This window comes from Hyperoodon ampullatus (assembly GCF_949752795.1).
Source record: "Hyperoodon ampullatus genome assembly, chromosome: 19".
In the NCBI taxonomy this organism is placed as follows: domain Eukaryota; kingdom Metazoa; phylum Chordata; class Mammalia; order Artiodactyla; family Ziphiidae; genus Hyperoodon; species Hyperoodon ampullatus.
Genome location: NC_136932.1, coordinates 25,526,167 through 25,538,623, shown reverse-complemented (window position 1 = coordinate 25,538,623; position 12,457 = coordinate 25,526,167). Strand labels below are relative to the sequence as shown.

At 48.3% G+C, this 12,457-nt stretch overlaps 1 protein-coding gene across 2 annotated transcripts in view; it reads right to left on the bottom strand.

The window, feature by feature from the left end:
• PRKCA (protein kinase C alpha) overlaps positions 1–12,457 on the bottom strand; it is a gene marked incomplete at both ends in the record, with an annotated part of 373,558 nt that overhangs the window by 95,916 nt on the left and 265,185 nt on the right. For both annotated transcript variants that reach the window (XM_079726327.1, XM_079726328.1), the window contains 2 exons: positions 1,770–1,898; positions 5,197–5,308. In XM_079726327.1, coding sequence (XP_079582453.1) covers positions 1,770–1,898; positions 5,197–5,308 — 241 coding nt within the window. The remainder of the gene's footprint in view (positions 1–1,769; positions 1,899–5,196; positions 5,309–12,457) is intronic.

Sequence of the window (12,457 nt, the reverse complement as noted above, 5' to 3'; positions counted from 1 at the left end):
TCTTGAGGCTCACAGAAGAGCCTGGAACACTCAGGCAGTGCCACGTGGAGAAGGCACGGGCCCGTCTAGCATGCACAGTCTGTTTTGTACTCAGAAGCACAAGGAGTGCGAGCTGAACGCTGAAATCCCTGCCAGGCAGTCCAGCCCTCAGGGAGCCGTGACCCTCCCAGCTGAGCCCTGACTCTCCCCTGTGTGTCCGCCACATCGCCATGGCCGTGGGCCGCTGTAAAGCCAGGGAGAAGCACTGTTCAGCCAGCAGGCATTCTGCTGGGATCCCTCACCACTTACTCAGCCTCTGTTTTATGGTAATTTTCTCTGAAACTGCATGCTCCCTACCCCCAGGACGGGACTTTGACAATGAGGGAGCCTTAGTAAAAAAGAGAGAGAAATAAGCGTGGGGCTGTGACGGTGCAGACCCGCTTGTGGCCTCACTGCAGCATCCGTCCAATCAAAGGGAACGTGGGCGAGAACCGCAGCCCGAAGCGCAAGGGGACAGGCAGGACGGTTCTGAGAAAATCAAGGAACTTCTCTGAAACACAAAGGCACCAGGGGGTCCCGTGTCTGTGATGGGGATTTTATGCGCGATCCCATTCTGACCATTAGCCGTGTGTGGTTCGTTTCATCAGGTTACCCAGCCGCAAAGCGTGTAGACCCTCTCCTCGCAACACCTCAAAACCCTGTTTGATGTTCCCTGAATTCTTACCTGACAGGACAGCACTGGGTAGAAAACTGGATTGTTTTCCAAAGAAAAAAAATGTGAGGATGTTCCCAAAAGTGAGCTTTCTCTGGAACTCCTCCCCCCACCCCACCCCCGCTTTTTCCTTAAACAGACCCTTCAAGTCCTTTTTTCCTATAACATCTTTCTGTCATTTACAATAAAATTAAGTCAGTTTTTCCACTTTTAAATACAAATGGGAGCACAGTACGTTTGCTGATCTAATAAGAATAAATGTCCTGGTCCAGGAGAAGGGAGCGTACAGCGCGGGTGGCACCCGAGAGGCCTCCAGAGCAAGGAAACGAGGCTGCCACCTGAGACTTAAACCATACTCAGCACAGAGGGCGTCACCTTGAGGGAGGACCCTCGGCTGAGTGTGGATTGGGTGGGAAACCAAAGGAAAAGCTGTGCTGTGACAGTGCGCACCCCAACATGGCCCCAAGGAGGGGCGCCTGGCCTGGGGACATGGAATTCTGGTGCCTCAGCCATCCTGTCTGTGAGGTGCAAGTGGTGTGATGGTTAGAAGCACAGGGTCTGGAGTCCTCACTTACTCTGTGACACTGCAGATTCCCATTTCTCTGTGCCTCAGTTTCCTCTTCTGGAAAATGAGGCTAATGATCTAGCAGTTGTGAGAAGCAGATAAATTAATCTGTGTGGATTTCTCAGCACCGCACCCAACTCAGAGGAGGCGTAAATACTCAAGGCAGCTGCTGTTACCATCACGGCGGGCCCGTCAGGTCATCACAGCCCGATGCACTTAAACACCTGGATCATCCATCGCCTGCCCTCTCCCAGGTTCCACCTTCACCCGTGGCATCTTGCTTAGTGGCTTCCGGTATGCCCATCACCAGGGGGACAATCCGCTGGCCCTGCTGGCAGAACACTTCATCCACACGGCCGTGGTGACCCTGACTGACACTGAGAATCTGGGGGTTCAGTAGGCATGTTCATGAGACCCCGTGTCTCTGCGTCCGAGCAGCCTGGGTCTCGGCCTGCCCTTGATCCGAAGTCCACGGAGCACCACAGGCTTCACACCCATCCGAGATTGCCTTACCTGTGACGTGGAGCTTTTCGTCGGTGACCTCGGCCTTCAGGTAGATCCGGCCCCTCTTCTCCGTGTGGTCCATCCCGCAGAGGCTGGGGACGTTTATCACGCACTGCTTGTGCACGTTCATATCACAGGCTGTGAGTCAAGAAAGCAAAGGGTGAGGCTGGGTGCGTGGCCTGGAAGCATCCCTCCCTCGGTGTTTTGGCTGCATGAACAGAAGTGAAAATGAGCCACCCTCTAACTCGATACTCTGCTATAATGCTTTTGGTGACATAAAGAACTGTTAGCAGATGTCCCTTACAGCACAGGCTTCATGTGAGTGACAATATCCTTAAAATACTCGATCCATATTTGTCCAGTCTTAACTGAAGCAAGACACCCCCCTGTCTTCTGTGAATGCTTCCAATATATAACAGCATACACAATTCACATAGGTAAATGCATGTATAGCGCAGACTAATTACTATTTTATGTACACAGAGGCAAATAACATGCACATTTTAAACAAATGATTCTTTCTGCCAAAGAATTTCTTATGCCTTTCTGAGAATTTGCAGGGTTGAGTAAAGAAAATTCAGAAAATGTTCCTTTCCTCAGTAAACTCTGTATGTCCAAGGAGGCTTAAGTGCATTGCTTTTGTTTGTTACTGTTGTTGTTGTTTTTAAAAGAACCTGTGCTTGATATTTTAAACCTGTCTTCAGATATTTAAATGTTATTCTGAGTAAAACAAATACATGCCTGGCATAAGCCATTTCTCACCAGCTGACATTACGTGGGCGAGACAGGGGGCGGATTAAAAAAAGATCAGTCTTATTGTAATGGACTGAAGAAACCCTAAAGAGAGTCCCGTGCACTGAGCACAAACAGAAGGCTCTGTGCAGGTGTTTCAGCTCCACTGGCCCTGTGCCTTCAGGTTTCCAGAAGGAGGGGTGGCCCCTGGAACGCTTGTGAATCCTCCAGGGGATGCTACAAGGCTCTTCTGAGCCTTCATGCCCTTTTCATTTTCAGTGGTTAATTTTAACGTGGTGAACTAAATAGCAAGAAGCATCATGAACAACGGATCTCAGCTACGATTATTAAACACCGAAAGCAGGAAGAGGGATACAACGAGGGAAGAACAATTAATGTGGATCCATTCCCAAAGGGAACCGTTCAAAATCATGTACCTTGATTCGGCCAATACAAAGCCTCTTGAACAGCTGTGCTATGACCCGCCTTGACCAAATCATGTGTTCAAGTACTTGCGCAGAATGTGCAACTTAAGGGAATAAATGCCAGAGCCTCTGGAAAGGATGTGGACCTCAGGGAGGGCGTGGGAGGTGAAAGGGCCCTGGGCTGTATCTTTGTCTCGGAGTTACCGTCTGCGGCTTGTATCGTACATCCTGGGAAGCTCATTTGCTTTCCAACTCCCTTTCCTACTCCGCAAACTAAGAGGCCTGCACAAGTGGTTGCTGACTTTCTTTCCACCGAGCAGAAATGTCTACAGCATCATAACCTACTGTGTGTAAGGGTAGAGGAAGAGGGTTCTTCTCTGCAGAAGTGGCTCTGGCTGGGGGGTGGTCTGGGTCCTGGCACCCATCTGCTTATTTTCCTGCATCCCCCAGGAAGGAGCACAGGCAGCAGCCCCAGAAACCCTAGGACTCCAAGGCAAAGAGCTTAAAACAAAACACACTGCTTTAGGTCAGTGGTTTTCACTTTTACTAACAGAACCCACTTTACAACCAAAATGTTAATAAGCAGGATGCTAACCTACAAACCAGATGAGTGTTATCTCATTAGCGTACACTTGGTTAATAAATTCAAATCTATACCACTATTTACTATAAAGACATTCCTGGATAACCAAGAAAGGCCTCTGATGCAAACAAAACTTTTCACCCAGCCGTTAGGGGTGCTCAGTGAAGACTCAGAGTTCAGCCTCAGCGATGCATGTATTTCTGTCTTGTGTTAAAGCTGGACAGCAACCCCAGATCCTGGTTCACCCAGAAGAGGATGGGCAGCTGGTGCCCTTCTTTAAGGGCACCCTTCACAATCCCAGCTGACTCTGCAGTGGAAGTAGCAGGAGAAACGGGAGGGCCCCGTCTGCAAGGTCACCTTCAACTCGTCAAGGCTGAGTGCCTAACACAGCTGAGGATTCACTTTTGTTCCAAGTTTTAAAATAATTAAAAGTGTATTTACAAGTGCACTTAGGATCCACACTTGCAGAGCCTCTGAAAACAGTGTCTTTGGAATCCTAGCGTTGCCCAAAATGCAGGAAGCCACTGGCCTTACCAATCGTGAAGCTTCCATGAAGCTCTTCGATTCTACAGCTTGGGAAGGTGAAGCAGCCCTGAGCTCTGAGAAGCTATCCGTCTACTCCATGAAGTTCACAGAGCTTGACGTTTATGTGCAGTCGGCCCTGAGTGACACGGCTTTGAACTGCACAGGTCCTCTCAGACACGATTTCTTTCCAACAATTCCACAGCTGCCCCCTGCAATCCACACCCCCGTATCCACTGACTGTGGGTGCTGAGTGTCTGCGGAGGGTCCTGGAACCAAGCCCCTCGGATACCGAGGGAAGACGACACACGTATGTCTTTGCTCCGTGTCGGGACACACAGATGAGGCTCTGGGCCCTAACAGCCGTCATTAACGAATGACACATCTTATATTCCCATAACCCTTCCCCTTCTACTAGAAAAAACAGGCTCAGTAAGTACCTTTTCATGTCCTAAGAATAAAATTTTATTGAAACAAATAAATAGCCTGGGGAATCTCATTACATGACAATAATCAAAGCAAAGAGTTTCCACAGAAAGAAAAAGATGTTTTTCTTTCCTCCTGGTGTTTGGTGGAGATACACACAGAGCAGAAAGGGGAAGGGGAGAAGACGGATGTCTTTAGGGATTTCATCTCTAACTGGCCTGGTAGGAATCTGATCTGTCCAGAAACACACAGGGCAAGTGAACTTCAAAAGTAAGATGCCCTCCCCGTTTTTATTTTTGCTGTGCTTTCAGCGCTAAGGAGAGCCTACTGGATTTTTCCACAGTCCACCCACTAATTAGAGACCCAGGAAGATAATGAGCACGAATGCTCAGCTCATCTTGAAGCCAAACCAAATGTGGAATCTGGAGGTGGGGACACATGGCATTCGTTGTGGGGTTTGACAGGGCTGCGTGCGACAGCGATGGAAGATCTCTACCACATTAGACCGGGGCAGCACCAACTTCATTAAATCGGGTGCTTCTGTGGTGAGGGTTCATAATTAGGCAGTTAAGTAGTTTAATAAACCAGAACTTCGACAGCAGAGAGACTCTCTACTTTTTCAGCAGAGTCCATATCTGAACGAATTCTACTGATGAGCTGAAAAGTCACTAAATCTTGAAGGGCCCTGTCAACCCCGGACGCATGCTGCAGAGCCTCACCATCTACTAAGAAAAGAAAACTTACTTACTGTCACACTTCATCCCTTGATGGATGAGTCCGTACAGCAGTGACCCACAGTGATCGCAGAAGGTGGGGCTTCCGTAAGTGTGGATCTTGAACTTGTGCTTGCTCCTGGGGTCCTGAGGGGAGAAGGAGCACACTGCTCATTAGTCACGGGGAGGCCACACCTGGGGACTAGGCCCGGCTCAGGCCTGCCCCTCCCGTCTCCACAGCAGGGCTCCGGGCGCCAGACTGTGTGTGCACCGTTGTCCGAGGTCACACGATGGGTGGGGGCAACTTTGCCGCATCGTGTTTTAAGAGGCTGCCCGCTCCGGGCTGGGCACTGGATGCCTACGTTCCCTTTCTTTCCGGGGTGTAATCCGCACACAGTGGGGTTTCTCCCAAAGCTACCACTTCTGGACCCAGAGCCATCAAGGTGCCCGAGGGCGAGCAGATAGGTTCAGACACCACGGTCTTACCGTATCCCCAGGGCCCAGCGTGGGCTATAGCAGGCACAAAATCACGGTGTATCTGTGAAGCTGAGCTGAGTGACCCTGGGGCCATTCAGCAGACTTTGGGCCATTTCCTTTTGGGCGAGGTTTCCAGGAATATATACTCTAAGACCAGATATGCCCCCAAACCCACAGGGATGTCTTCCTGCTTCTGCACCATTTCCAAAGCATCATATGCATTTGCAGAGGGAATCAGATGTACACTGGAAATGCCTGGAAGCCCCCTCCCCTAGCCCCCGTGGCAATTCATCTCCTCTAGCACCACGCAGATTACTGAAGGGACAACTAGGCAGGCTTTCTCCAAGTAGTGTTTTGTTCCTCAACCTACAGATAGATTATAGACAAGGAAGCAAAAATCACATCTAGCACACAGTAGTAATGACAGAACATGGACTCTGGGGTCACACTGCCAGTGCTCAAATCCCAGTTGCGTTCCTTCCCAGAGGCATGACCTTCGGCAAGTTACTCATCCTTTCTGCCCCCTCTACACAGCGGGAAATTAACAGGACTTCTCTTATGTGGTTGATATAAAGACAAAACAAGTCAATCGTGGTGAGGTGCTGAGAAGGGAAAACCCACGTAAAGCTGTAGCCCCTCTGCTTCCCGCACCTCTGTTTATTAATACGTAAAGCAGAGCATTGGGCTAAAAGATCAACACATCCTATTTGAGCTACAAAACAATTTCATCCTCAACATGCCACATCAGAACCCTTCCTCATTCAGTTCCTCCTCCCAAACCATTCTCTGTGGCCTGAGCAGGTGCCACTGTCTGAATGAAGGAAGATGCCAGGGGAGCAGGGTTATGGGGAGGACAGACCACGAGCTCCACTACAGACAAGGGGAGCCTGGGGTGTCCTTGATGTGTCCTTTAGTCTGGGGCTTCTCCACTGCAAAGATACTCAAAGAAAGATATTCTTGGCTTCTGACTTTCTAAGAGCCTGGGTGCTGGTGATTTGAGGGAATTCCAAAGGGGATCTTGACTTCATAAGATAACTGACCTTTTGGTTGACATTGGAACCTAAAATCTAAGACACATACCGGCCGATGACTTATTTTGACTACTTTTTAAAGATAGAAATTTTAAAATTCTGGAATATTTTCATCATGCAGATTAAAATAGTATAAAGAACAGTAAGTCAAACGCTCATGTAAACTTGATAAATGCTGGCATTTCCTCTGACTTGTCACTATATTGTTATTATTATTACCCTCATTCTACAGAGATGCCAGCGCTCTTCGAAGTCTTGTGGCCAATGAACATCAGAGCTGGGATCTGACCGGTAGCTGAGACTTTAACACTGGTTCCCATCCGAGAGCTTTCAGAAATCCACCCAGAATGAGGCTGTGGCTCCTAACATCTTTAAAAAAATTTTTTTATATTTGCAACACAATTGTTTTTTGAAATGAGAACACCACCTGTTTCTTGTAAATAAAGTTTCACGGAACACAGCCGTGCTCATTCATTTACGTATTTCCCGTGGCTACAATGGCAGAATTGAGTGACAGAACCTGCATGGCCCACAAAGGCTAAAATACTAACTGGCCCTTACAGAAAAAGTCTGCCCATCTCTGCTCTAGGACCGTGGCTTCCAAAGTATCGTCCCTACACGGCACCAGCATCACCTGAAACTTGTTAGAAATGAAATCATTTAGCCCTTCCCCAGACCAACTGAATCAAACTGGGTGGAGGAGGCCTCAACACGCCCTGCAGGTGAGCCTAACGTTGGCAGGTACACGAAGGCGGAGAACCACTGCTTTAGAAGGTTCCTCCACAAATATTTAGTAAGTGCTTAGTGGGTTCCAGGTGCCTACATGTGTAAATGACTGACACAGGTCACTGGTTTACTTTGGAAATGTCTCTTGGGGTGAGAAAAATCCACACCTTCCTTGGGAGGTGACTTTTCCAGCCAGTAGCAGCTGTGAACGTGGTCTGAAGTGCGGGCTTAGCCTTCCACCTATTTCCCCAATATCCCAGGACGCTGGGCAAAATGTCAAGGGCACAGGCTGGTGTCAGTACCAATTAAAAGTTCCCAGTGCGGACAGTAAAGGTTGTGTCCTACCACGTGGAGGGCAAAGAGGAGGCCAGGGGGAAGGACAGCCTGCTCTCCCTGCAGAAGGACAGCATCAACCATCGGCGTGAAATAAATCCAGCGTGGCAGCTCCCACACAGCCCCCGGAGCCTGGGCGCACCAGGCGGTCCCAGGGCAGCCGTCCTGCCAGTTGGCTGTCACATCGATCTCTTTTGACGTGGCACACGGGGACCCTGCTTCACTTTTCAGGAGGATCTAAGGCTTACTCATCCAAGCCCACGTGGCGTCTTCAGGCTCTCACCTTTGGAGGTGCAGGAAGAGAGCTGCCTGCCCCTCCTGGATGTGGCTGGAGAAGGACCAGGTTCTTGGAGTCTTTACGCCCTAAAACTGTGCCAAGGATGGTGCCTACGATAACAATAACAACACAAACACACCACCTGCTTGCGGACCATCGCTGTGTGCGGGAGCTTTAGGAAAACCAACATCTCTGCTATAAAAAGAGCCTTTACCAGGATTCTGGAGACCTGTGTTCTGACTCCGCCTTGATACAAACTCAGCAGCCTTGGAAAAGTCATGCCATTTATTTACAAAGCAGAAATAAACCCAGTCTGCCAATGTCCTAGCCGGCGGGTGAGGGTGAGGGAACATATGAGAAGGGGCTTTGCAACCTGAAAAATCCCTGGATGAAGGCAAGAGAAGATTACTTTCAACAATAACATCATCATCATAAACTCCAAGGTGTCAAAGGTTTCCCAGCAATACTTCAGGGACCTGGGCTTGCAAGGGGAGGAAGGAGAAAGCTAACGGGCTCCGGTGCCCACAGGCGGCTGCAGGGGAGGCCACGTTGGCAAGAAGGCACAGGACTCTGTCTGTGGCCCTGAGTCCTTCCCCACCGCCCTGGACTCGCCCTCCAGGGCAGCGCCTGTGAGACAACCTGCCCATCCAACCTGCGCCGGGCATCACGGCGAGTGGCCGAGACCACCTCCTGCAGCGCAGAAATGAACTCAGGAGCACGGATGCTCTTGCTGGTCTGATCTCACCTCGTCTGACAAGAGAAACCAGTGTCAGCTGAAGGGCTGTGACTTAATGGAGATTTGCGGAGAGCAACTGCTCTAAAAATCAAACTTCCCGGATCTCTGATTTTCCATCAATAGCCAGTAACTTCTTTGGGCCCCAACTTCCTCATCTGGACCCCGAGGGTGTTGGTTGGATCGGGACCTTTCCTGTGGGATTTGGGGGAGCCCGACAGAGGTGTCGGGAGGTCCCGTGGGATGAGGATGGGAGAGGGAGGCTGCTGCTAAAAGAAAAATTTGAAAACAACTAGACTAGATGATCTCTTTGATCCTGTCTTGCTTTTAAAAAGAAAACAACCAACTTTTCATTTTCTATTTTGAAATAATCGAAGACTCACAAGAATTTGCAAGAAAAGTACAGACCGTCCCCACGCACTCCTCACCCTGCTTCCCCCGCTGATAACATCTTACACGAGCGACTGCGGTACGTCAGCAAAACCAGGACACGGACTCTGCTGCAGAGACATGAACTAAATGACAGGCTTGAGAGTTTCACCAGGTCTTAACGTGCATAATTCCCATGCATGTACTTTTATTGTACAACTTACGAATTAAATACTGTTTACTGAATAGGGAATACAGTAATATTTGCTGGGTAAATACCATTAAGTCAAACAGGACACATTAAGTCAAAGGCGCATCTGTCGTTGGTTCATCAAATATGTGACTCATTGGATCTCATGGGACGGGGTCCTGGGAGAATGAGTCTCAAGACTGATCTGAAAAGTAGAATCAGATTGCTTTTCTCTAAGCATAGGAAGCATGTGCTGTTTCTAAAACGTTCTGACCAGTTTTTCAAAACAAAAGCATTTCGAGGCACAGGCTGACTGAGGGATCCCCCGAAGTGTAGGACCAGCCACGGGGCCTGGGACAGTGAAAGGTGTGTCAGCCATGGCTTCTAGGTGCTGCTGGTAACCCGGATGGAAAGATAGGACCCCAAGGCAGGAGCTGTGCCCTGCGGGCTCCAAGATGGGCTTCCTGACAGCTGCTGAGCGAATCACACAAACAGTGCCTGCCGTGGCGTCCCCAAGAGGCTCCGTGTGGCCAGGAAGGTGTGCGCAGAGGAGCTGAGCCTTAGGTGCCCGAGTGCCACTCGCTCTCGGGTAGTGAGAAGCAGCATTTGATGGACGGGACCCGAGGGGTCTTTCTGACATCTATAAACCTCGACGTCCGACCCTTCCACTGGGGAAGCCCCAGGTAGCACCCCGGCCCCTCTCACCTTGTTTTGGGTGGTCCCTACTCCTGGTCTAACCATCTTCTGCCAACACCCCATTTGCCGAAACACCTAAAAAAGCAACAGCGAAGGCTGCTTCGTCCTGCCAGGAAGCTGCTCCAGATGCCGGGACCAGGCACGCTTTCCTTCTTTCCTCTGGCCTTCCGGAGTGTTTTATTTCTTTTACCTGCCCTCCATCTTCTCATCATTTATCACCAACCCCCCAGCCCCCACCGGAGGACAGACACTGAGGGCTTTAAAGAGATTTCCTAAAGCACACTGCTGAATTTGCAGCTGGACCAGAACCAAGGCTGGCAAGTAAGTTTTCATGTTATCTCTGTGCTTCCTGGAAACCAAAGCAAGGAGGGAAAAGAAACAAACATGATATTAGGTTCCTCTGGGACTGCAAAGCCACCTGGATGCAAAAACCTGCCTTAGCATCGCCTAAAGGCACTTTGTCTCATACATGGTGGACCTCCATACACAAGTGTGAAGGGGACCTCCAAATCTTTAACAAAGCACACTTCCATCCCTGTTCACCTGGGGGTTCACGATAGGTATCCCACATGTAAGTTAGGGTAAGTCCGGCTGCACCTGGTGCCACAGTGACATGGCTGGTCTACATACCAAATCTGCACTCTGCTTGCAATACATGCAAATCTTACTTTTTACTTCTCTAGGCATTGGCAACCTCTCATTAAGAGAAGTATGAAACCTGCTGTCATATGTCACAAGCCTGACATTATGTTATAACGAAAGCGGGAAACACTCAGCTCAGACGTTTCTGTCGTCTACACGTTTGGGGGAGAAAAAAAGTTTTTGACTAAACCAATTTTCATAGGCACAAATGAAGTCTAGCCCACAAATCTAAATCTAGACTGCTTAGGAAAAAAAGAATACGTGAACATTTCAAGTTCTACTGGAAGCGTCTGCTAGCCTGCTTTTCCTATCTTAGTTTTATAATACAGCAACTTAATTGGAAACATATCTCAGCATTTCTACCAGGACTTTTCAAAGTCTTTCACCATCATCACCATCATTTTGTAATACGTTCAAAGTACTAAACCCATGGGTCTGCAGTGCGCAATATTTTGATGCTGATGGGCCTTGCATTTCCTAGACATCTTCTTGTATTGTCTGTAAGCGTCCAGAAGGTGTCTTCTAGATGAGGTTTAAATTGCAGGCTTCCACGATGGAGATGCATCCAGCAACATGCAATGTGAAACCTCTAGAGGAGTTCAAACCCTCATACCCCAGGAGGCGGGCGATCAATGATGCTCTTTGACGAGGATGTTTATATTTGAATAGACATCCCTTCAAATGCCCTTTTAATTGGATGAGTAAAAAAAAAAACGGCAGGCTTCTGGCTAGGGGTCATCCGGGCTTGAATTTTCCACCTGAACGTGAATGTCTCTGAAATGCCCTACACCTTTCCCATAGTGGGAGGACGGAAACAGCTGTCACTGAGGGCTGGGGTTCAGGCTTTAGGAGTTTCTGGAAAAGACTGCCTTTCACTGAAGCCCGGGGTGCGATTTCCTCAGGCGCCCTGAGCAGTGTGGCTCCTTCAAGCTGCTCTCTCCACGTACCAGGAAAGGTCCCTGTTTCACCATCTGATGTGTTCCCATGAAGCACACTTGTAAGCCAAGCTTGGGTCTAAACGTCACCCATGTGCTGACTACACAAGCAACACCAAAAACATTGCTCCGAGGGTGAATCTGGCATTATTTCTGTGATCTTAAATTTCTTGGAACAAGTTTTGTTTTGTCTTTTTAAAGTCTATGATTTTAAAAATTCCTATTTAAAACTTTTTGTTAACATCAGAGTATGACCAAAACCAGATCATCTGATGAGGGTGACTTTATGTAACTTGGATATGATTCTAATCATTACATTGGACATCACGTGTTGAGCAAGCAAGGCGCTGACAGCCCTTCTCAGGCTGAGGAATCAGCCCGCTCAAGTGTGCTTTGCCTTTGATAATACCGGTCTTGTTGAATGTGGCCTGCTCTAAAACATAACTAAGGACCCTCCATTTCTGGTGACAGTTAATTTTTGATCTTAATGTAACCCCATTTTATTCTGATGAGTAACATTTACCTTTACAGTTGGACTACCTTGTCAAACCCGGCTTTGCTAGCAGAAGGATCCTTATGGGTTCTTTGCCCTGCTATGTAAGATGCTGTAATCATTAAATAAGAAGCGACAGACTCTTTTTAGAAAATTCTACATAAATCGCTACCAGCAAGGCTAAATAAACCATAATTTACTTAAATTTTGGAATACTCTGTAGCAGTTAAATCAAATGAGCTAGATCTTTCTGTAACTACATGGACAGATCTCCAAGATATATTGTCTAATGAAAACAGCAAGCTACAGAGGGAAACATAAAATATAATGACATTTACATAAAAAACAGAATAAAAAATAACCCTCGGATAGAGAACAATAAAACAGCTTTTCT